The sequence below is a fragment of the Bos grunniens genome, chromosome 12 (genome assembly GCF_055505025.1).
Source record: "Bos grunniens cultivar Pamir isolate PY7600 chromosome 12, Bosgru_T2T1.0, whole genome shotgun sequence".
Classification (NCBI taxonomy): Eukaryota; Metazoa; Chordata; class Mammalia; order Artiodactyla; family Bovidae; genus Bos; species Bos grunniens.
In genome coordinates, this window is record NC_141176.1 from 78,174,513 (window position 1) to 78,201,237 (window position 26,725).

A 26,725-nucleotide genomic window follows, 5' to 3' on the forward strand; every position below is an offset into this window, starting at 1 on the left:
GGGGGAGGGGCAGGGGAGAGGAGCATATTAATTAAAGAAACCTCAAAAAACTGAATTATTTATTTAAAAAAATATGAGGAATCACCCATTAAGAAACAAAGGTAAACAAGCTGCTAAGAAATTAGCTTCTCTCCAGGATTTCAGAACCTCCCACCTACAGACATTTATTGTATTTGAGGACAGTTTCATGTGAATATAAAACGTTCTGACAATGGCACACGTAAGCCTGAGAAAAGACATACATACTTTATTTTACATTAACTTTAAGCAGATGGAGAAGAATGTTAAAAAAAAAATCTTGTTAACTAAGATGTAAAAATAATAGTTTTACTATTTTACATAAGAATTGCTTTTATGCCACTTAACAGCAAGGAGACCTGGAAATTCTAAGAACAGAATGATAAACATCACCATGTTCTCAACTTCGGCACTTTGCCTGATGCACCACTGGAACATCCCCGTGAGCGTGAGAGTGAGAGACAGGACCAGGCCAACCTGCCCGAGATCCAAAGCTAAATGAGGAAGAAAAGGAATAAAGTCAGTCTCCTTCTCAACCCCTCATGCAGCTCCTTCTATCACTTTACAAAGAAGACTCCTTTATTTTTATGAGTTTTAAAGGAGTATAGTTGATTTACAGAGTTGTGTTAGTTTCAGGTGTATAGTAATGTGAATTAGCTATATATATATATATATTTACTATATATATATATATTTACTTTATATATATATATATATATATATATAAAATCCACTCATTTAAAGTTATTTTTCCCATACATGTCATCACAGAGTATCAACTAGAGTTCCCTTTGCAATACAGAAGGTCATTTTTAGTATCTATTTTATATATAGTACTGAGAAGACTTCTTTATAACATTTAAATCATTTGCATGTAATGAGAGTATTACTCATAATATTACTTCTGATGACTGAGATAATAATATAGTTAAAAAAAAAAAAAACAACCCACTATGAGGGACTTCCCTGGTGGACCAATAACTAAGAACCCAAGCTTACCATCAGGGGGCTTAGGTTTGATCCCTGGTCAGGGAACTAGATTCCACATTCCACAACTGAGAGCTCACATGCTGCAACTAAAGTCCTGCCTGTCACAACTGAGACTGAAGATCCCGCGTGTCCCAACTAAGACCCAGTGGAGCCAAATGAGAAAGTAAATTTTTTAAAATATTATGAATTTAGAAAGCATTAACAATGTTGTTGTTCAGTCACTAAGTTGTGTCTGACTCTTTGTGATGCCATAGACTGCAGCACACCAGGTTTCCTTGTCCTTCACTATCTCCCAGAGCTTGCTCAAACTCATGTCCTTTGAGTCAGTGATGTCATCCAACCATCTCATCCTCTGTCATCCCCTTATCCTCCTGCCTTCAATCTTTTCCAGCATCAGGGTTTCTAATGAGTTGGCTCTTCGTGCCAGGTGGCCAAAGTATTGGAGCTTCAGCTTAAGTATCAGTCCTTCCAATGAATGTTCATGACTGATTTCCTTTAGGACTGACTGCTTTGATCTCCTTGCAGTCCAAAGGACTCTGAAGAGTCTTCTCTAGCACCATAATGAAAAAGCAACAATTCTTCTTTCTATTATTGGGATATTTTATTACTATAGACTCTCAGTCTCTTCACTTTCTGCCATTAGAATGGTATCATCTGTATACTTAGGGTTATTGATATTTCTCCTGGCAATTGTGATTCTAGCTTGTAAGTCATCCTGCCTGGTATTACACATAATGTATTCTGCATATAAGTTAAATAAGTAGGGTAACAATATACAGTCTTGTCGTACTTCTTTCCAATTTTGAACCAGTCCATTGTTCCATGTCTGGTACTAACTGTTGCTCTTCACGGGAATACAGGTTTCTCAGAAGACAGGTAAAGTGATCTGGTATTCCTATCTCTTTCAGAATTTTCAAGTTTGTTCTGATCCACACAATCAAAGGCTTTTGTGTAGTCAATGAAACAGATGTTTTCCTGGAATTCTCTTGTTTTCTGTATGATCCATCAAATGTTGGCAATTTGTTCTCTGGTTCCTCTGCCTTTTATAAACCTAGCCTATACATCTCAAAGTTTCCAGTTCATGTTCTGTTGAAGCCTTGCTTGAAGGATTTTGAGCATAACCTTACTAGCATGTGAAATGAGTACAATTGTATGGTAGCCTGAACATTCTTTGGCATTACCCATCCTTGGGATTGGAATGAAAACTGACCTTTTCCAGTCCTGTGGCCACTGCTGAGTTTTCCAAATTTGCTTATATATTGAGTGCAGCACTTCAGCAGCATCACCTTTAAGGATTTGGAATAGCTGCAATTCCATGACCTCCACTAGCTTTGTTCATAGTAATGCTTCCACTGGCCCACTTGACTTCACACTCTAGGAAGTCTGGCTCTAGGTGAGTGACCACACCATCATGGTCATCCGGATCATTAAGATCTTTTCTGTACAGTTCTTCAGTGTATTATTGCCAGGTCTTCCTAATCTCTTCTGCTTCTCGTAGGTCCTTATGATTTCTTTCTCTTATACTAGCAATTCCAACCAGATTGAGATATACTTTACAGTATTATATAGGTGAGGGTCATGTCATTATTCAAGGTCATTCCTGGTGGCTCAGTTGGTAAAGAATCTGCCTGCAGTGCAGGAGACCCAGGTCAATCCCTGGGTCAGTAAGATCCCCTGTAAGCAAATGTCAACTCAATCCAGTATTCTTGCCTGGAGAAGTCCATGGACAGATAAGCCAGGCAACAGTCCATGGGGTTGCAAAGAGTCAGACACAACTGAGTGGCTTTCACTTTCACATGTCATTATTCAGATTTTTGTACTTATGGCTTCAATTTTCATTGTATAATTTCACTTTCTACATCCAATGTAGTTGCAGTTTCATCCACAAAAACAAGGCAATGGGTTCTAAGAGCCAGTGCTTTTAAATCTAAAGTATTACTCTCATTGTTCCATTATCAAAGACTGTGATTCAGGGTTATTACTATGGAATAGTTAGGGATGGTAAATTCGTGCCATGCAGTCCAACAGCTGCTCATCTGGTATCCACACAATAGTGAGGACACTGTTCTTTGCTACAGAGACTCTTTCTCTGCCCAGTACACCAGACACCTACAACCAAGAGATCCAAGTAGCTCTAAAATTAAACCTAAACCCTAAGCTGTACAAAAAGCTTAATAGTAAATTTGATTCTGTCCATCCATATACAGGACACTACCTGGAATGTTCAGGTCAGCTTATTACAGTTGCATGGACCTCAACCAATTTAAAGAAAGATAAAAAGATAAAAGTTCTCAGCAAAGACCTATAGTAAATAAATGAACAAACAAACAAACCACCTAAAGTAATCTACAGATTCAGTGCAATCCTTACCAAATTACCAATGGCATTTTTCACAGAATTAGAACAAAAACTTTTACATTTTGTATGGAAACACAAAATACTGTCAAAAGCCAAAGCAATCTTGAGAAAAACAAAGTAGAGACTTGAAGCTGGGTAGAATCAGGCTCCTTGTCTTCAGACTATACTGCAAAGCTACAGAAACTGAAACATATGCTACTGGCACCAAAAACAGAAATATAGATCAATGGAACAAGACGGAAAGTCCAGAGATAAACCCATGCACCTAAGGTCACCTATGACAAAGGAAGCAAGAATATACAATGGAGAAAAGACAGTCTCTTCAATAAGTGGTGCTGGAAAAATTGGATAGCTATGTGTAAAAGAATAAAATTAAAACACTCCCTAACATCATACACAAAAATAAACTCAAAATGGATTATAGACATATATGTAACACCAGACAATATATAACTCTTAGATGAAAACACAGGGAGAATTCTCTCTGACATAAATTGCAGCAAGATCTTTTTTGATTAACCTCCTAGAGTAATGAAAATAAAAGATAAACTAATGGGACCTAATTAAGCTTAAAAGATTTTGCACAGCAAAGAACACCATAAACAATACTGAAAAGACAACCTGCAGAATAGGAAAAAATATTTGCAAACAAAGTGACTGACAGGGATTACTCTCTGAATTACACAAACAGTTCATGCAGTTCAATATAAAAAAAATCCCAATCAAAAAATGGGCAGATTAAAACAGACACTCTCCAATGAAGACATACAGATGGCCAAAAAGCACATGAAAAGATGGTCAACATCTCTCACCTCACACTAGTCAGTATGACTATCATCAAACAGTCTACAAAAAATAAATGCTGGAGAGGATATGAAGAAAAGGGAACTCTCCTACACTGTTGCTGGGAATGTAAACTAGTACAGTCACTATGGAGAATGATATGGAAGTTCCTTTAAAAACTAAAACCAGAGCTGCCACATGATCCAGCAATCCCACTCCTGGGCATCTATCCAGAGGAAACCATAATTCCAAAAGGTACATGCACCCTAATGTTCACTGCAGCTCTATTCACAATAGCCAGGACATGGAAGCGACCTGAATGCCCATCAACAGAGCAATGGGTAAGGAAGATGTGTTATCATATATACAATGGATTATTATCCAGCTATAACAAAGAGCAAAATAATGCCTTTTGCAGCAACATGGATAGACCTAGAGACTTTCATAATAAGTGAAGTATGTCAGACAGGAAAACATAGAATATGATATTGCTTATACATGAATTCTAACAAAAGGCAACAAATGAACTTATCTACAAAACAGAAATAGAGTCACAGATGTAGAAGATAAACTTATGATTACCAGGGGTAAGAGAAGGGAGGGATAAATTGGAAGACTGGGATTGGCACATACATACTACTATATATAAAATATTAAAATAGATAACTAATAAGAAACAAATGTAAAGTACAGGGAACTCTGTAATGACCTATATAGGAAAAGATTCAAAAAAGGAGTGTATATATGTATACGTATTTCATTTTGTTATACACCATAAACTAAGACAACTCTGTAAACCAATAAAACTTAAAAGAATGGTCCAAGCCAGCCAAAGCAGGGGCCCAAGACATCACAGGTCGGCTGGAGGCACTTTCATATCTGGTCTTTGCTGTTAAAGATTCTAAAAGTCCAAAATAGAAATTCTTTTCTAAAGGACAATGTATTTGAAACATTAATTAGCATGCAAATTACTAAAAAAAGATACATGCACCCCAATGTCCATGAGGTATGGAAAAAGAATCTTTAAAAAAGTGGATATACATATAACAGATTCACTTGGCTGTACACCTGAAGCTAACACAACATCATAAATCAACCATACGCCAATCAAAAAATTTTTAAAGAGCTCTCAACAAGGACATACTATAAATAAATAAGTAAATGGAAAAAAAGATGAAAGTTCTCAGCAGGACACAAATGACTTCACATGGACCACACGGTGGAGTCACATGCTGCAAACACTTTAATTCATTAGAACCAAGCAGTATATATTAGACAAGATGGCAAGAGTTTAATAACTACAAAGCTATAAACTGTAAACATACTACAAATATTCACATATTTACTTACTTTCTACCAGAATCAGGGCCCCAAAGGCAACAACAGTGACAAAGATGGCACAGATGACATCCAGATACACAGCGAGCCATCGGGACGTCGTCAAAAGCAGGAACCAAGCCTCTGGATTTGTGAACCATAATAAGCGTAATACACAAACAGAAAAACCATGTTAGCTGCTTCTAATGAGGGAGAGTGTTTCCTCAGTTGAGGTACAGAAGATTTTATACAAGGTAGGACAGCAGAGTCACACACTCAAGGAACCTGAAGATTCCAGAAATTTAGGTTCTAACCCAAGACAAGGTATGGGACACACAGGAATCAGTCCAGGAAGCAAGCACTGAAAACGTCAATATTGTAAAGTAATTAGCCTCCAACTAAAATAAATTTATATTAAAAAAATAATAATAAAAGAAAATGTCAACTCACAGGGTATCAACAGAAATACGATCACAAGAAAGAAGATGGAAAATCATCTCATTGGTGCATTTTCTGCAGTGCTGGGCCTCAGTGTGAAGATCGTCCTCTCACATGTCGACTGCTTCCAGCTCTCTGACAGCAGAGAGCACAGCTCACACTGTTTCCAGCACCTTCTGCACTCACCACAGGGCCCTGCAGTGTTTATTCTTAGAAGCCAATGTCTATATAACCATAAGCTAACAGGATCTGCATGTGGCTTTCAAAATGCCACTTATCTTCAAAATACTATGATTGAACAGTTTGACCAGGATTTTATAGACTTAGAGGAAATTCTGAGTTTTCTACCTAGGAAAAACAACTTCACTGATATAAAGTATAATCAAGGGGGTGGCAAATCAGGAAATTAGCTTCGTCGATCACATCTACTACCCTCCATGCTCTGAAAAGAGTTGACAAACTACAGACTGGGGGACCAGAATAGCGACTATCTGGTTCTGAAAAGAAAATTTTATTGGAAACAGCCATTTGCTGATGTATTATCTTTGCTTGTCTTTGCGCTACAACAGCCAAGGTGAGTAGTTGCAGCAGACAGTCCAACACACAAAGCCTACAATACTTTCTATCTGGGTCTTTGCAAAAAACAAAATTTTACTGAGTCCTACCCTAAAGAGACAGAAGTCCACAGGGCACAGTGATGGAAAGACAATGCAAGCCAGTCAGGGGAGAAAAGCAGGGGGTGATGGGAAAGAGGGGAGCATAGAGGGGATGCTGAGAGGAAGGGATGGGGGAGGCAGGTGTGCGGAAGGGGACCTGTAGGTGACACAGAGAGAGGTGCTGGCCTACTAGGCCACCTGAGATGGAGGTCAGGCCTCAGAAGGCAGCACATCCCATCTGAAATTATTTCCAGAAACTTACAGACCTGAGTGCAGATCCTGATATGCGTCGAACAGCTCCTGAAAGCTCTTTTCAACTTTGTATGCCCGGATGGTCCAGAGTCCCCGCAGAGAAGATGCTAAGTGAGAAAATACCGGGCTCCGAGCTGGGGAAGCAGAGACAGACACACAACAGAGACAGTCAGGGAGGCTGGATGCGAGGAAACCACTGCCTCCTGGGCTCTGTGGTCACACGTCCTGCCAAAGGGAATCCTCTATGTGACCCTCACTCCTACTCACATCAGGCTTGACTTTAATGACCTGGGAATGAAAGATTCTCTTTGAAACTATGTTTGACTAAATTCATTCACAGCTAGGTTTAGATAAAGAAATTCTTTACTGGTTCTTTCATCAAGGTCCTCTCAAACACACCTCCCTCCAAATTCTTCTGGCATCTCTCCAGGTGGAAATTGTTAACAACTTTTAAAAAATGTATTGAAGTATAGTTGATTTACAATAATGTGTTAGTTTCAGGTATATAGTATAGTCATTCAGTTGTTTTTTTCTGATTATATTCCATTACAGGTAATTAAGAGATGCTGAATAAACTTTCCTGTGCTTTACAGTAAATCCTTGTTGCATACCTATTTGACAAATAATAGTATGTCCATTAGTCCCATATTTCTACTTTGTTCCTCCTTCCCTCCCAATCCCCTTTGGTAAGTTTGTTTTCTATATCTCTGAGTCTATTTCTATTTTGTGTACAGATTCATTTGTATTATTTTTAGATTCCATGAATACCTGATACCATATTTGTCTTTCTCTGACTTAAAAAAAAAATATTATTCTCTAAATCCATCCAAATGCTTGAAATGGAGATATTTTTTCTTTTTCATTGTTAACTAATTTTTGAATCCGTAACATTCTAAAATTTAATTCCTCATTAGAGTCCTCACCACACTGAATTTTAATGAGCTATCTGTGTGCCGTCTCCACCTCAGATGAGTAGCCTAAAGGGTGGGATAGAGTCAGTACATCCCCCACCCTGGAGCAGACCCAGACCCAGGACAGGGCGAGATGAGTAAGGGGAGCAGACAGTCTGCCGCCTCCCCCGTCCTGGGCCTCCCCCTGCACCTGCGCCAGGAGCCTCTGTGTGGGTCATGGAGCACCCAGCACTGCATTGGCCTTGTGCCCACAGGACCCAGCAGATGAGGAGCCTTTGAATGGTCCTGACTTCTGTTCCAGGAACCTGATGGACGCTTTCATAACTGCCCTACTGGATCTCTGAACCACGACATGATCTAACACTTTCCCTTTGTCCCTTGTTCACACAAAGAGCTGAAAGTAACTCGGTGGTGCCTTTGTTCATCCATTTGAGTACCTGTGTTCTCATTCCCGCATCCACACTGCTCTCTCTCTCTTCACTCTATTGACTAACTTTTTAGCTTCCTATAACGTTTTGCTTATAAGAGCAACATAAACTCAGATGGAGCTCATGCTCCAAATAATAAAGGCAAGGGACTGTGTTCAGGCCTTTTCTTCAGCCCAGCAGGTGTCCCAATCCACCCCCAGAACCCAGACAGGAGGCAGGGTGCTCACAGGGATGATGCAGGGGTATTCCAGGCCCCACCACCCTGTCAGAAGGATGGCAAGAGTCCAGCTCCAGAGACCACAGAAAACTCACTAGAACCAGGCTCTTGTTTCACAGCAAATGTTGTGACATCAACACTACTCATCACAGACAAGACTTCTGAGTAGGAAGGAGACATGCCTGTTCCCCCAGGGAGAGTCCTGGAATGAACTCTCCTGCATGGCCTCCCTCACCTGCTTCCCTGTCAGGAGATCAAAGTGTAGCTGATTCTCTCCAGCAGGGATGGAGGTCAGGATTGACTTTAGAAACCAGGTGTCATCTCAGCCTTGAACACCAGGGAACCAAATACCCATCACCTACCTCACCTCATGCCCAAGAGTTACAGGCTGGGGGAATCTGGACCCATGAAAAGCCATCCTGTTTCTCTTATATCCCATTTAGGGCTGAGCAGGATGCCAGGATGAGTGAACTGGAGGGTCTGCAAAGAAATTAACTAGTACAAGGGGAGAGGGGATGTTAAGGCTCTGGTGCTGTGTTGCCCAAAGTATCACTTTTCCCACAAGCACTGAGCTCGCTGTCCTGAAGCAACTATATCACAGTCATGGTGTCAGCCCACAGTCACAGACACACATAACCTTACAGTTCACAGGACTGACAGATCCCCCTCTTGTGTCCTCCTAAGGGATTCTTTCCAGTATCACTTATATGAATGGCTTTGAGAAAGGGGGGGCCAAAAAACAGTGTGGTGTCACCCCAAATACTAGTAATGATAAAGAGCAAACCTGCAAATAACAGGGCATGTCTTTTCAGCAGGGCTTCCCTGGTAGATCAGACAGTAAAGACTCCACCTGCAATGCAGGAAACCTGGCTTCAGTCCCTGGGTTGGGAAGATCCTCTGGAGAAGGGAATGTCTACCCACTCCAGTATTTTTTCCTGGAGAATTCCATGGACAGAGCAGCCTGGTTGGCTTCAGTCCATGGGGTCACAAAGAGTCAGACACAACTGAGAGACTAACATGTATTTTTCAATACACTTAACAACTGCAACTGACTTAACATGTAAAAAAATGTATTTTTCAAAAATATCACTTCTGACATATATCCTAAAGTCTTTTTTCCTTTTCCTAATCTTTTCTTTTCATTGTCATTTCTGGTAACTTCAGGAGGAGAAACAATGTCTATTTTCCTTCTACATTAGTTCCAACAGGATAAAATATTTTTAAGAAAAGTATTTACAGAGTGGATACTATGTGTGAAGAAATATGTCATAAACAAGACAGAAATGGTCCCTGTCCTCACGGTGCTCACATTCATCCCCCTTGTGCTAAAATGCATAGCCACAGCTGACCTGCCACCAGCTCTATTTGCCTTAAGGACCACACTGACTCACAGTGGCCATAACATTCAATTACCTAATGTTGACTTGTGAGAAATTCCAGAAAACAGAGTCTTCAGGATTTCAGGGGTCTTGGTTAATTATGGTATAAATGGAAGCCAGCCTGCACTGCCATCCCAATCTGAGAGCCCCGGTACTCACTTGTACATTCCAGGCGTTTCACATCTCGTGAAGTCCTTAAGAAATACCACCGGAGGACAAAGAAAATGATGCCAAGGGGAATCACAGGTATAGCAATCCAAGGAATCGCAGCCACCATCACGCCCACCATACCGATCACAAGAAGAAATGTCTGAAATAGCGAAAATAGATACAAAAGCCTCCTTAGGAAGGGTACTTTTCAAATATAAACTTTGTTTTGTTGGCATTAAACTCCTTTCCTCAAAAAGACTTGTTGGGAAAGCAGGGAATGCTTTCTCTTCCAAAGAAATACAATTAGAGGTGGTCCTCATGATATTTAATGCATATGCCAAACACTCTGATAAGAACTTTCTAGGTATCAGCTCTTGTGATACACTCAGTAGCCCCATGAGGCAGGCATTACTACTTTTAACAGGGAGAACATTTGAGATTCAGAGAGTAGGAGCTGAATCCCAAACTATCAGGAGTCTGCAGGTGTTAGTAGACAGATGAGCAAGGAGGCATTACAGGTGAGGAATCCAGACACCTCAGCTATGCATGGAGGGATAAAGAAGTGGTTAATTACAAATTCAGTGTTCAGAAAAGTAGAACAAAATTTAAATGTTGACCTTTGGAAGCAGGAATTCCTCTTTCTAGATTTTCTATCCATAGTTAATATTTACTGAGTGTTATACATGGCTAGACCTTCAAACCTTCACATGTATTAACTCATTAATCATTACAATAGCTTTATCTAGTAAAAGTATTATCTCATTTTACAGATGGAGAGAGTGAGGTACAGGGAGAGGAAAAGCAATTTGATGGAGACTGAAAAACCTAAGTCACAAAGCTGGAAAGCTCATGTCATGAGACTTTATGATACATTCAAGCTTGCCCCCAAAATACAACCATCTTTCTATCTTTATACTAAGTATTTAAAATGCCCATTCCAAAGACTAATGATTATAACAACAGCAGATCCCATTTACCAGGTATTTACTGTATGTAAGACACTGCACTAAGAGTTCCATGAACATTCTCTTAATCGTCACATTATCCTGTGAGATGATTTTATCTTGGGAAATGATCTAGGTCAAAAAAAGACAGTAGAACAGAAAACAAAATCATTTACTGGCGCTGATTTAAGCATCCATCTTTATCAGGAGAAGTATGATACCCTTACTTTTAAGAATGCAATCAACACTTAGTGTCTGCTTGCTGTGACAGTGGGGTGGGGTGGTGGGGATGTGCAGATTCAGTCTGGTCCAAGGCCTCCAAAGTTTAGGCTCTCAGGTGGATACAAATTCATGGTGATCTGCACAAGGCAGAGTGCTGGGGAAACATGGTGAAGAACTCAGGAACATTTTTAGACAATTCTAAGAGACTTAGTGTTGGGGGTCAGAGTGAGGCACTCGGCCCATGGCAAAGATCATGAGGAAGGAGGCTCGACATACACAAAGGCGGGATCGAGCCTCAGGAGTCCCCCTGGAAATCCTCGAGCATCTACCCCCATAACCAGAGCCTGCCTACTTTACTACTTTGTGCTCATCTACATCTCTGACTTTACAGGGGGCTGTCCCCCACCACCTCTTTCGGAGAAGGAGTTAACTTAGAGCTCCAGTTAATAAAAACTCCTGGGCATGACAAGAGTGTTTTAACCTACAAACTCTTCTGAAGGTTCTCTAGCCTGCCTGACAGGCTTGTCCGGCCACATGTGATTGCTCACAGCCTCCCAACCGTGAGAGGCACGAGATGCTTTAAACCTTCTAAAAACAGGTTCCTTAGAAAAGTTAGAAAACTATTAGTATAAGTATAATGGGCTGATTAGAAACTGTGTTGGTGAAGGGTTTTTCATTTGTTGAGCCAATGTTTGTTGCTAAGTCTCCATATCCCCTGCCCTTACACACATTAATGAATATATAGAAGAAATAAGTATTAACCTTTGATATAAATCACGTTAGACCTTAGGCTAAGTAAATTCTTTCCTTAACTAAAACCCACTATACCCTCCCCCTATAGGAATGTAACTTTATTTGGGTGGCATCTGTTTTAAGAATAATCACCCCTGGAGAAATAAGTGTCCTGGTTGACTGACTGCTGTCACAAGGAGAGGGTCATAAATTGTCAGCAGGCCCCCTGGCCAGAAGATGATGTAACACCCCTAAGACCTCTGTATACATTTGTATGAAGCACCTGACTTTGATTAAAGTCAGGACTGCTGACCCCATGTGACTTTGGCATAACATCTCAGTGTATAAAAGTAGACCATGGAAAATAAAGAATTGGGATCAGTTTCTCAAAATACTGGTCTCCCCATGTCGCTCTCTCTCTCACTCTGGCTGAGTCTCCATCTGGAGTGTGGAACCCGCCATGCTTACTAATTATGCCTGGGCTTCTAAGATCCGAATGGGGAGGCCTCAGTGTCTCCTCTCCTTCGGGAGGATGGAAGGACGCCTGAGGCCTACGTAAGTGGTGCAAACTTCTTGTCTTGAAGTTTTATTGGTTTCCCACGTAAACCAAGCTACTCAGCCTCTTTTCTCCACTGAATTTTCTTACTGAGCTATCCTCATTCTATTACTCTTTACATCTCTAATTAATATCTAATTGAAGCTATTGTATCCTGATCCTCACTGACGCCGTCCCCGCTTCGAATACCCTGGATCAGCCGGGGCTGCACCCCGGCAACTTAGGATGAATTTTACAGGCTGGTTTAACAAATAGACCCTGGAGAAAGGAACGGCTACCCACTCCAGTATTCTGGCCTGAAGAATTCTCAAAGAGTTGGACACAACTGAGGGACTTTCACTTTCACAAATAGAAAGATTGGCAAGAATAACTTGCAGGCAGTAACTAGAATTGATGGTACTTTTGACCAAAAAGGAGCTGGGATGAGGTTGAGATGCCCATCTGAGGTAACACTGGTTGTTCTGTGTCTTCTTAGCACTAGCACCTGGATCTCATGCTCACTGGCCAGGGCCTCCCCATCATGTCACCCAGGGCTGCTGGCCCTGGAGCCTCTCTGAGGGATGGATTAGCATGGTAATGCTTGTATCATAGAGACATGTATCATTTCACAGCTCTTCCAGTTTGAGTTTTCTCAGAGGATCTTCACATCTATCTTGTGAATGAGAAAAGTAAGAACTTCATTTTCACTTACAGATATGACATAAAGATGGGATGGCAAGTGGTTGTCCTGACTTTTTCCAGGAAGGACTGTAGGTCAAGGAGAAAGACAGGTACTTTGTACTTAGAGAATCCTAGAGCCACAGTGGCAGGAAGGAGGAGCCTGGAAGGAGTCCAGAACTGTGACTCTGTGTCCAGGAGCCCTTGGGAACCAAACCCTATTATCTGGATGGAGACCCATGTGCTTTTCCTGTTTCTCCCACACTTGCCATGGTATCAAAATAAAACAAAGAGTGAAGAGGATGGATTCTGAAGCAATACATTCCAGTCATAAGTGGAGAAAGATAGGCCTGATTGACCACCCTCCTATTAGACCTACAGATGAACAACTGCTTACAGCCCCTTCATTAAATATGCATTCTCTCTGCTACAACATTCACGCTCATGGGGAGGGGTCCTGCCAGCTCCTTCTATGTCTGGTCTTAAGTCACTTGATTTGCCACTGTTGGTTGTCAAAAACAAAACCTGCTAAAACATCAATAAAAAATCCAAATTACAGTTTTTTAGCAGACTCACATCATTTGATGGACAATATTCATCAATTTCAATAATCTGGCTCTCCCAAGGTGAGGGCCTTTTAAGACTAAATGCAGCCTGGCAGATAACCTGGGAAGTAGAGGTAAATCAAAGTGAAGGGCTTCACAGGAACTGAGCCAATGCATTTTCCTTAGGTACCCATTGAAGACCCATTATTAAACCTCTCAGAAGCTCCAAAGCTAGGTCAGGTCCTTCAGGTTTCATTCCCCTAAATTCTGAAGCAATTCGAAGAGGATGTCTTTGGCACCTACTTATAGGTAATACTATAGCTACCCTCACTGTGGATTGAATATTATATATTTATAAACAGTGTATGGGTTTACAGTTATATGTATACATAGCTGGGAAGCTTTAATGCCAGCTAACTCAAACCCTTTATAGAAGTTGGCAGATGAAAATAGTATCTAAGCAAAAATTATTTGAAGAAGGAAACAACAGATTCTGGTGTGCAATACACATCCCTTCCTTGAACCCAACTTCATTTCTTTCTCCTACATTCTCAAGAATTCAAAAAAATTCAATTCAAGCTACACACAATTCCCCCCATCTGATTGGACTTCAGGCCCATCTGATGGACCACATCACCATAGCCAGTGCTTCTGTACCTCTGTCTCACAGGCACAGAGACAATGATGTATATAGAAAGAAACATGTAACCCAGAAGCAAGTGACTCAAGTCCTGATGCCCCCAAATAAGGAGAATCATTATTTTTATATATTTCCCATTTGGAGCACACACCATTTGGGAAAGTCTACCCAAAGTCTATTAATCCACATGAAAAAATATTTTAAAATTCTTAGATGAAATCTTCAACTTGAAATAAAATGGTAATTTTTCACAATTCAGAAAAATTCTTTAGTGTGTGAAGAATGACAACCTATACCTGGAGGGGAAATTCCACTAGCCCAGTATTATGCTGAGACAGGGTTTAGGACAAACCTTCCTGAATATTGTTAACAGGGATGGTAAGACTCTACACCCACTCTCAATCTTAGTAAAATCTGGGATATACCAACAACATAAAAGGATGGTGGTAGGAATCAAATGAGGTAATGAATTAAAGTGCTAGACAGTTCACGCATAACAAACAAAAACTCTAACTCCATCATCACCACCCTCAAGTGTGCTCTGCATGCCAGCAGCCAGGGGAGGAGGGATGAGGTATTCATAGATTTATGAGCCCCCAAAATATTAAGAATCTCATGAAGTTGAGCCCTAACCACTAGAACAGCTTAGTATTACCTAGAGACATATCAGAGCAGGTGCTACTTTTCCTAGATGTGGTGATGATGTCACATATACCAAAGTCACTGTGGCTTTTCTTCGGTCACAGTGAAAACTGTATTGGAGGTCTATTTTGTTTGAAGATGCACTTTTAAAATAATATGACCAATAAACTTCATGCCTACTACAATTGTTGTCCTCTCTGTATTATCCTCCCCACTCTAGGCCTTCCAAAGATTGATAAACTTACAGACATGGCAGTAAGTAACATTTTTTGAGATGTTTCTTTCCTTTTTTATTTTTTTTAAAAAGATGTTTCTTTTCTTATTCCATATCTTCTTTCTCTTTCTTTATCCTTTTTCTTAGTGAAGACTTACTGCTTTGACACTTATAAGTATTTATGGGATGTGAACTGTGAACTTCCTGATGTTCAAGCTGGTTTTAGAAAAGGCAGACAAACCAGAGATCAAATTGCCAACATCTGCTGGATCATGGAAAAAGCAAGAGAGTTCCAGAAAAACATCTATTTCTGCTTTATTGACTATGCCAAAGCCTTTGACTGTGTGGATCACAATAAACTGTGAAAAATTCTGAAAGAGATGAGAATACCAGACCACCTGATCTGCCTCTTGAGAAACCTGTATGCAGGTCAGGAAGCAACAGTTAAAACTGAACATGGAACAACAGACTGGTTCCAAATAGGAAAAGGAGTACGTCAAGGCTGTATATTATCACCCTGCTTATTTAACTTATATGCAGAGTACATCATGAGAAATGCTGGACTGGAAGAAACACAAGCTGGAATCAAGATTGCTGGGAGAAATATCAACAACCTCAGATATGCAGATGACACTACCCTTACGGCAGAAAGTGAAGAGAAACTAAAAAGCCTCTTGATGAAAGTGAAAGTGGAGAGTGAAAAAGTTGGCTTAAAGCTCAACATTCAGAAAACAAAGATCACGGCATCCGGTCCCATCACTTCATGGGAAATAGATGGGGAAACAGTGGAAACAGTGTCAGACTTTATTTTTGGAGGGGCTCGAAAATCACTGCAGATGGTGACTGCAGCCATGAAATTAAAAGACGCTTACTCCTTGGAGGGAAAGTTATGACCAACCTAGATAACATATTCAAAAGCAGAGACATTACTTTGCCAACAAAGGTCCGTCTAGTCAAGGCTATGGTTTTTCCTGTGGTCATGTATAAATGTGAGAGTTGGACTGTGAAGAAGGCTGAACGCCAAAGAATTGATGCTTTTGAACTGTGATGTTGGAGAAGACTCTTGAGAGTCCCTTGGACTGCAAGGAGATCCAACCAGTCCATTCTGAAGGAGATCAGCCCTTGGATTTCTTTGGAAGGAATGATGCTAAAGCTGAAACTCCAATACTTTGGCCACCTCATGCGAAGAGTTGACTCATTGGAAAAGACTCTGATGCTGGGAGAGATTGGGGGCAGGAGGTGAAGGGGATGACAGAGGATGAGATGACTGGATGCCATCACTGACTCGATGGATGTGAGTCTGGGTTTACTCTGGGAGTTGGTGATGGACAGGGAGGCCTGGCGTGCTGCGATTCATGGGGTCGCAAGGAGTCAGACACGACTGAGTGACTGAACTGAACTGAACTGAAGGGGAAAAGTGATGGACCTCTGAATCAACAAAACCAAACCAGATTATTCAATATAGTCCAAAGAGAAGAATAATTTGACATTTTCTATTTCATGCACCATGAACTGGCATATAATACCAATGGAAGTACAAAATCTAGGTTTTGTAAACTTATGAATCTCAGGAAATGCAACTGTGTCCACTCCAGGTTGGCATTCTTGGTGGAAGCAAGCAGCCTGGCTAGAATGTCAGGATGACTAAGGCAGAGGACATGTCACACCACCTGTGGAAGGAAGTCTCATGAGCACCTTTCTTCCTCTGAAAGGATACTATACTGTAAGCAGCTGTTTAGATGCCACACTAGCCTCTAAATGAATTGTAAATGAAATATATAAAAAAGCAGCAAATAAAAAAATATTTCCTGTGAAAATGTTAATGGTCTTGTTTAAAAGCCTATCCAAACAAACAAATTGAAAAATAAGACATTGCTCTATTGCTAGAGGCCATGACAAGTTTTCTCATAACACAGAAGTTCCACAATTCTCTAAATCTAGCCAACAAGCAAAGAAGTGATGGCTACCCCATGATCTCAAATATCAATTACAGATGACATTTTATAAGACTTGCCACAAGTCCCAATCTCAAGTATTTCACAAGCTTTGTATAACCTCATCCTTACATCAATATGAGGAGGGATTATCCTCTCCATTTACAAAGCAGGAAACTGATACTCAAAGAGGCTTATCGATTTGCCCAGATGTAAGTAATTCAGTCATTATGACCCCAAGTCTTTTCTTTTAATTCTGTCTGATACTGTATCACATATAGAGATAAACTTCACATTCTAAAAATTAATATCTAAATAAACTCCTCTATTACATATTTCACCTTCTGTCTGCATTTTCTAATTCTGTTGGGTTTCTTGCAGTTGTATCTGTTGTCTCCCATGAGGGGACCATTAGTTTCTAGATTCCAAGCTAATTAGGGAATAACAGCCCACTCAGTTCAGAGAGCAGACTGATCATGAAAAGATCCTAAAAGCGCTTGCTGGGCTTCCCTGGTAGCTCAGTGGTAAAGAATCTGCCTGCCAATGCTGGAAATGTGGGTTTTATCATTGTATCGGGAATATCCTCTGGAGAAGGAAAGAGTAACCCACTCCATATTCTTGCCTGGGAAATACCATGGATAGAGGAGCCTGGAGACCTATAGTCCATGGGGTCACAAAGAGTCGAACAAACTTGGCGACTGAGCAGCAACAGCAGTGTGTTCTGTCTGTAGTTTTTCAGGCACTCTGTCTACCAGATCTAATCCCTTGAATCTATTTGCATCTCTATTGTATAACCATAAGGGATTTGATTTAGGTCAAACATGAATGGCCTATTGGTTTTCCCAACTTTCTTTAGTTTAAGCCTGAATTTTGCAATAAGAAGCTGATGATTGGAGCCACAGTCAGTTCCAGGTCTTGTTTTTGCTAACTGTATAGAGCTTCTCCATCTTTGGCTGAAAAGGACATAATCAATCTGATTTTGGTATTGATCATTTTGTGATGTCCATGGACATTTTGTGATGTCCATGTGTAGAATCATCCCTTGTGTTGCTGGAAGAGGGTGTTTGCTATGACCAGTGTGTTTTCTTGACAAAACTTTGTTAGCCTTTGCCCTACTTCATTTTGTACTCTAAAGGCCAAACTTGCCTGTTACTCCAGATATCTCTTAATTTCCTACTTTTGCATTCCAACTCCCTATAATGAAAAGGATATCTTTCTTTGGTATTAGTTCTAGAAGGTTTTGTAGGTCTTTATAGAACCAGTCAACTTCAGCTTCTTTGGCATCAGTAGTTTGGGCATAGACCTGGATTACTATAATGTTGAATGGTTTGCCTTGGAAGTGAAACAAGATCATTCTGTCATGGTTTATATATATATATATATTTTTTTTTTTTAATTATTGTTTTTACTTTACAATATTGTATTGGTTTTGCCATACATTGACATGAATCTGCCATGGGTGTACATGTGTTCCCCATTCTGTCATTTTTGAGTTTGCACCCAAGTACTGCATTTCAGACTTTCTTGCTGACTATGAGAGCTACTCCATTCCTTTTAAGGGATTCTTGCCCACAGAAATAGATACAATGGTCATCTGAATTAAATTCGTCCATTCCCTTCCATTTTAGTTCATTGATTCCTAAGATGTTGATGTTCACTCTTGTCATCCTCCTGCTTGACCACATCCAATTTACCTTGCTTCATGGACCTAAAATTCCAGGTTCCTATGCAATATTGTTCTTTACAGCACTGGACTTTGTTTTCACCAACAGACACATCTATAACTGGGCATCGTTTCTTTTTCAGCCCAGGTGCTTCATTTTTTCTGGAGCTATTAGTAATTGCCTTCCACTCTTTCCCAGTAGCATACTGGACACCTTCCAACCTGGAGGGCTCATCTTCTGGTATCATATCTTTGTGCCTTTTCATACTAATCATGGGGTTCTCACCACAAGAATACTGGAGTGGTTTGTCATTTCCTCCACCAGTGGACCACGTTTTGTCAGAACTCTCCACTATGACCTGTCCATCTTAGTTGGCCCTGCATGACATGGCACACAGCTTCATTGAGTTACACAAGCCCTTCACCACAACGAGGCTGTGATCCATGAAGGGGGAAAGGACATGAACAGTCAGTTATTTAAGCTCAGCCAAGTTGTTGATTCTTTTTTGTTGTTGTTGCTGTTGTTTTCTCTTCCTGAAAGAGGGTTGTGCAAGGAAGAAAGGTTTTGCAATTCAGTTTTCCTCAATAAATTATAGCATTTTGCTGAGGGCAGCTGTGTTCAACTTCTCATACTCAAAGTGGTCCCATTTTTTTTTAATTTAAAAAGTTATTTTTGGGAATTTTTAATCTATTTATTTTTAATTGAAGGATAATTATAATGTCTAAATCTAACTTCCATATCTTACTTTCATTTTCACTTGTTTTACTAGTAGGAAGACTTCTAGGAAGTGATGATTTCAATGATAAGAACTGTACATAATTGAGACTTTTTACTCAGTGTTATTTGGGACTTTGGAAAATTGTATGAATATTACATTAATTTGAAATATTTAGGGCCCAATAGTCAGTTTTGAAAACAACTGATTTTTATTCCATGAGTCTACAAAAGAAAGTGTCCATTAAAATTTTCAAGAATTACAAAGGAGAATGGCAATGACATATGTATAATATCATATATGAAACGAGTCACCAGTCCAGGTTTGATGCACGATACTGGATGCTTGGGGCTGGTGCACTGGGATGACCCAGAGGGATGGTATTGGGAGGGAGGAGGGTTCAGGATGGGGAACACATGTATGCCTGTGGTGGATTCATTTCGATATATGGCAAAACCAATACAATATTGTAAAGTTTAAAAATAAAATAAAATTTAAAAAATTAAAAAAAAAGAAAATACAGTAAAAAAAAAAAAAAAGTATTACAAACCTAGAATTTCTGTAATACAAACTCTTGAGATGATACTGATGGGCTTGGAAACTGTCTGATGATCACTTTAATGCAACATAATGCCAGTGTCATCAGACAATTTTTCTCACTTAAAAACACATATGGTGTTTTAAAAATAACTACCCATTACTTAGTGTTCAACATGCATTTAGATGTTATGCAAAGAATAATATTAAAACAACTTCATTTTATCTTCCCAACATTTATGGAGTTTGTATTACTTTCTCTATGCTACTGAGAGGATACTGGCTTTGTGGGGCAGAGACAGGAAGAGGAAGAGCTGGGATTCAAGCTTGGAAAGGGAGACTGCAGGGCTTCCCACACCACTGTACTTTAAAGTTGTTGACATCGTAAATGATTATCAGGTAGAATCACACTACATAAATTGTTTTTTTTTATGCTGCTTTCCTTCATCCTTTTTGAAATGGTGAACAGCTCCAATTTGCCCAACAACTATAATGTGACTGAACAGGCAACATATCTGGTATCTGTAAGAGTCAATGTACAGGATGGTGTACAAACTCATGATTGCCCTCTGTTGGGATGTGGCCTCAGTGACATCATCTGAGTACATGTTCTGTCCTGAAGTGTAGGCTCACGACTCAGAACCCAGGGTTTCCATACACTTGGCATCACTATTACAAAATATTAAATAAATTATCTGAGATATCTTTTAAGGGAAAGAGAAGGAATTAAATGAGGAAAAGTATATGAAATAGACTCTTTAGAAGTAATAAAAATAAAAATGATCAAGAATCTTCCAAGGTTTATCAAATATACCAAGGATAAGCAGAATCATCAAAAATGAGTTTGAAAACACTTGGCATGAACTATGTCCTTTAAAACAAATGGAAAAATCCCCTTCCAGCCCCTCCCTTCCCCCCTTTCAGCTAGGGATACAAAGAAAGACTGGGTCCCACACCTGAACTCAGCTTCCAGCAGCACCTTCTGTCCCACCATCCACAGAGGCCTTTCCCTCTCATCTGGGATCAAAGATCACCTCCTTGAAGCTCAGCCCACCTCCTGGACCAGGCTCCCTAACTGCCTCCAGCCTCCACATCCAGTTTGCCTTCCAGGACTTCTTCCACAAAGCTCCCACAATTAGGATTCCAAAGCCATCAAAGGGTGAATCTCTGGATGTCTTCCTTCCCTGGGGGACTGGAGGAGACCCATGAGGGGAGGACTTCGTGCCTGACTCTCCCCTGTACCTCTCGACCTCAATTCTTTCTTGTTGAAGGGAAGGACGGAAGAGAGGGGAAAATCACCAACCATACTCCCCTCCCAGAAACCAAAATCTCAAACAACCAACACCACCTCCTCAGACCCTAAATTCCAGATGGGCCTCTCTCCTGATTCATTCAAACTCCTTCTGGTCTGTCTTCACCTCAACTGCCTCCATAACTCCTGGATTTGCAGCCCTTTGCTCTCTAACTCCTCCCACATGAAACCTGCTCCTCAGGTCACCAGATGCCTCCTCACTCCAAATCAACCAACAGGTCTCTGTGGACTCACCTTCTCATTTGCACTGAACAGACCTGTCCTTCCTTGGGTCTCTACCATATCTTCTCCTCTCTTCCTTGCTGTTCATTATGTGTCTTCTGTACTTCCCTTCTCTCTCTGATTTCTCTCTGAATATCAGGGCTTCCCTAAGCTTCTGATCCTGGCTCCTAAAATACTTCCCTCTCTCTTGGCAATCTTACTCATCTTCAGAGATTTAGCTACTTGTTCAGTGAAAAATACTCAGGCTCCATGTTCATCTCAGGTCTCTCTCTCAGAGAACAGACTCTTACTTCCAACTACAGGACACCTCCACCAAACTTCAAGATAATTGAATTTCAAGTGGTAGATTAAAGACTGGAAATAAGCTAGACTAAAATTTTCTCTCCTCTTTAACGAGAATATTTCCTGCTGAAATCAGGTGGCATCTATCCCTGTTCCTCTATATGCCATCCAAAACTATGTGATGAATTCTGATTATGATGACTAACTAACCAGATGCTAAGCACACAGCAGAAAAACAACCTTGGCCCAGTTTGCTGTAGCAAAGAAACAGAACCTTTCACAAGACCATTTCAAAGTAATTCACAATCACTGTCAAAACATGACACTGTGTTTAGGGAAAAATTGTTTCTGGGGATAAATTATGTAGCTAAATTCAACAGGGCACATTTATAAAAGAAGTTTGCAGAAGAGAAAGAAAAATAAACATATTTTCAATAAGTTCTCTGCCTCTGAGTCTCAGCTTAGTTCTTATTGGTAATAGTGGAATCCTTGCCCACAGGCTGTGTTGTCTGCAGGCAAATGTTCAAGACAGAGGCTGAATAAAAGATATTCCTATAGGACTCTCTCTCTCTCTCGCTCTCTCTTTTAAGACAACTTAAGACAAAGCAACCAACTTATGAAAAGAAAATCTGCCTACAAAAACAAAAGACATTTTCTGAGATGACTTTGATATAGAGATCTCTTCAAGAAAATTAGAGATACTAAGGGAACATTTCATGCAAAGATGGGCTCAATAAAGGACAGAAATTATGTACCTAACAGAAGCAGAAGATATTAAGAAGTAGCAAGAATACACAGAAGAACTATATAAAAAAGATATTCATGACCCAGATAACAGCAATGGTGTGGTCACTCACATAGAGCCAGACATCCTGGAATGTGAAGTCAAGTGGGCCTTAGGAAGCATCACTATGAACAAAGCTAGTGCAGGTGATGGGATTCCAGTTGAGCTATTTCAAATCCTAAAAGATGATGCTGCAAAAGTCCTGCACTCAATATGCCAGCAAATTTGGAAAACTCAGCAGTGGCCACAGGACGGGAAAAGGTCAGTTTTCATTCCAATCCCAAAGAAGGGCAATGCCAAAGAATGTTCAGACTATAGCACAATTGCATTCATCTCACACACCAGCAAAGTAATGCTCAAAATTATCCAAGTCAGGCTTCAACAGTACATGAACCATGGACTTCCAGATGTTTAAGCTGGATTTCAAAAAGGCAGAGGAACCAGAGATCAAATTGCCAACATCCATTGGCTCATTGAAAAAGCAACAGAATTCAAGAAAAACATCTACTTCTGCTTTATTGACTATGCCAAAGCCTTTGTGCGGATCCCAACGAACTGGAAAATTCTTAAAGAGATGGGAAAACCAGACCACCTTATCTGACTCCTGAGAAATCTGTATCCAGGTCAAGAAGCAATAGTTAGAATTGACATAGAACAACAGACTGGTTCCAAAGTGGGAAAGGATTATGTCAAGGCTGTATATTGTTACCCTGATTATTTAACTTATATGCAGAGTACATCATGGGAAATGCTGGGCTGAGTGAAGCACAACCTGGAATCAAGATTGCTGGAAGAAATATCAATAACCTCAGATACACAGATGACATCATCTTTATGGCAGAATGTGAAGGACTAAAGAGCCTCTTGACAAAAGTGAAAGAGGAGAGTGAAAAAGTTGGCTTAAAACTCAGCATTCAGAAAACTAAGACCATGGCATCTGGTCCCATCACTTCATGACAAATAGATGGGGAAACAATGGAAACAGTGACAGACTTAATTTAGGGGGGGGGCTCCAAAATCACTGCAGATAGTGACTGCAGCCCTGAAATTAAAAGATGCTTGCTTCTTAGAAGAAACAACCTAGACAGCATATTAAAAACAAGAGACATTACTTTGCTGACAAAGGTCTGTCTAGGCAAAGCTATGGTTTTTCCAGTAGTCATGTATGGTTGTGAGAATTGGACCATAAAGAAAGCTGAGTGCCAAAGAATTGATGCTTTTGAACTGTGGTATTGGACAAGACTCTTGAGAGTTCCTTGAACAGCAAGAAGATCAAACCAGTGATTCCTAAAGGAAATCAGTCCTGAATATTCATTGAAAGGACTGATGCTAAAGCTGAAACTCCAATACTTTGGCCACTTGATGTGAAGAACTGACTCATTGGATAAGACCCTGATGCTGTAAAAGATTGAAGGCAGGAGGAGACGGGGACAATAGAGGATGAGACAGTTGAATGGCATCACTGACTCAATGGACATGAGTTTGAGCAAGCTCTGGGAGTTGGTGATGAAGAGGGAAGCCTGGCGTTTTGCAGTCCATGGGTCACAAAGAGTGGTACATGACTGAGCGACTAAACTGAACTGAATTGTCCTTGTCTGACTTCCCTAGTTGCTCAGTGGTAAAGAATCTGCCTGCCAATGCAGGAGACTCAAGAGATGTGGATTCAATCCCTGGGTTGGGAAGATCCCCTGGAGAAGGAAATGGCAACCCACCCAGTGTTCTTGCCTGAGAAATCCTATGGATAGAGGAGCCTGGTGGACTGCAATCTATGGGGCCATGAAAGAGCTGGACACAACTTAGTGACCAAACAATGTTGTCCTTGTTAAAATATTATTTTCACCTTATTTTTACCAATCTTTTCTTTGTAAATAACCACACCTGGCTTTATCCAAATAAAATAGTGTGGTAAGTATTTGTCCTCTGTGGGAATACAATGCATCATGCTCATGCTCAGTTGTGTCTGACTCTTTTCATCTCCATGGACTATAGCCCACCAGGCTCCTCTTTTCATGGAATTTTCTGGGCATGAAAACTCAAGTAGTTTGCCAATCCCTTCTCCAAGTCATCTTCCCAACCCAGAAATAGAATCCACATCTTTTACATCTCCTCCTTGACAGGTGAATTCTTTACAACTGAGCCACCTGGAAAGCCCAATACAATGCATAATTTAGTTAACCTAGGCTATCTTTCCATGAGACATGTTTATTTCTATATTATGAAATGTGCTCACAAAAAAAAGGAATTGAGATAACTGGAAGGCAGAGGGAGAATCACTTACCCAGCAGTTGCTGCTTTGGACCAACCTTGATGTGACTGTTTAGCCACTCCTGCCCCAGGTGTTCCTCCTGTGAACTCAGCCTCTGAATCACAACTGCACCTTTTTCTCACAAACACAGCCTTTACTGACAATAACAGGACACACTGCCAGGCTGAAAAACCCACTCTCTAATCCTATGGAAAATCCTTGAGAAACAGGCTCTCTGCTACTCCCTGTGAGAACTCTGAAAGGACTTGTGCATTACCTGGATGAAATCTTGAAATATCACAGGCAGTAAGTCATCCATATGCCCAATGTCTTTGGAGAAACGATTTAAAATTCTTCCTGCAAGAACAGGATATGAGAAATTACTCACTTCCTCAGATAGGGGCTTTAAGAAAAATAATTTATGAACAGATGAAAATGATAGTTTTGAAGTACGTGTAATTAGGGACTTTCCTGGTGGTATGGTGTCCCCAGTGCAGGGGACATGGGTTTGATTCCTGGTCTGGAAATATGCCACATGCCACAGAGCTACTGAGCCTGTGTGCCACAACTATTGAAGCCCATACGTTTAGAGTCTGACCCCCACCAGCAAGAGAGGCCACCTCAATGAGAAGCCCACACACTGCAGTGAAGAGTAGACCTTACTTACTGTAACTAGATAAAGTCCATGCACAGCAACAAAGACCCAGTGCAACCAACAATAAATAAACAAATCTTTTTTAAATATAAAGTACATGTATTAAATATTTGGACTTCCCTAGTTGCTCAGTGGTAAAGAATCCACCTGCCAAGGCAGGAAACATAAGAGACGTGGATTCAATCCCTGACTTGGGAAGATCCCCTGGAGAAGGAAATGGCAACTCACTCCAGTGTTCTTGCCTGGGAAACCCATGGACAGAGGAGCCCTGCAGGCTGCAGTCTATGGGACTGCAAAAGAGTCAGACAGACACTATTCAGTGATTAAACAGCAATAAATTTAATGTATTACAAATTCATATGATATAAGCCCATGTCAGTGGTAAAAGAGAAAATAGGATGATAAGTAAAGAGAAACAAAAATACCACCAAATGGCAGTGGCGGGGGAGTTGAAATTTAGCCCTGATTTTTAAAAGAATGGGGGAATCTTGTGGCAGTATCAAAAAGGGTTGGTGGATTTCAAATGTTCCCTTCCATCACTTTAGATCCATCCCATCTGAGACTCATTCCAAATGCTAAATTGGTAAATAAATAGTTGTAAATACCTAAGTATGCAACAGTTAATACAACAATGCAGCAATTAATCCTAATTGTTACCAATTTTGCTTTAGCTATCAAGATTAATTTTGCCAAATGATACTCTCTAAATAAACATATTTATAAACTCTCTGTAGTCTTTTCCCCTCCAGATAGCTCACAGCACCTCACATTTTGGGAAGTTGCATATTCTGGCCATTTCCAAGATGTGAGTTTGCTGCTGCTGCTGCTGCTAAGTTGCTTCAGTCATGTCTGACTCTGTGCGACCCCATAGACGGCAGCCCACGAGGCTCTCCGGTCCCTGGGATTCTCCAGGCAAGAACACTGGAGTGGTTTGCCATTTCCTTCTCCAATGCATGAAAGTGAAAAGTGAAAGTGAAGTCGCTCAGTCGTGTCTGACTCTTAGCTATTGGGGTAATAAATCATTATTTTCAGAGGTGTACAAGGTGTGATAAGCATAGACTTCTGAATAAGCATCTAAGAAGACCAGAGGGATGTAGGCAGGAAAACAGGAATATTACGAAATGACTAAGAATCAGTTATCATTGATTTTACGTCCCTTCTCAGAATCCACAATAAGAGTATTTCCTAAAGACTGCAGGATTAGAGTATGATCTGGTGTGAACTAAAAATGCCACCTGCCACATCAGGAAACAAAGGATGCTGCAGCCATTGGGACTTGGCAGCCTCGCCTTCAAGGGTGGTGCTCCCTGAGAAGACTCAGGACGA

The 26,725-nt window shown here is 40.5% G+C and overlaps 1 protein-coding gene across 1 annotated transcript in view; it reads right to left on the reverse strand.

Annotated features, from left to right (window-relative positions):
* Positions 1–26,725, reverse strand: part of LOC147361947 (ATP-binding cassette sub-family C member 4-like) — a 179,498-nt gene that overhangs the window by 48,917 nt on the left and 103,856 nt on the right. The window contains exons 21-25 of the mRNA XM_086330258.1: positions 25,022–25,101; positions 9,907–10,057; positions 6,827–6,946; positions 5,500–5,610; positions 412–512 (exon numbers count right to left, since the gene is read on the reverse strand). Coding sequence (XP_086186384.1) covers positions 412–512; positions 5,500–5,610; positions 6,827–6,946; positions 9,907–10,057; positions 25,022–25,101 — 563 coding nt within the window. The remainder of the gene's footprint in view (positions 1–411; positions 513–5,499; positions 5,611–6,826; positions 6,947–9,906; positions 10,058–25,021; positions 25,102–26,725) is intronic.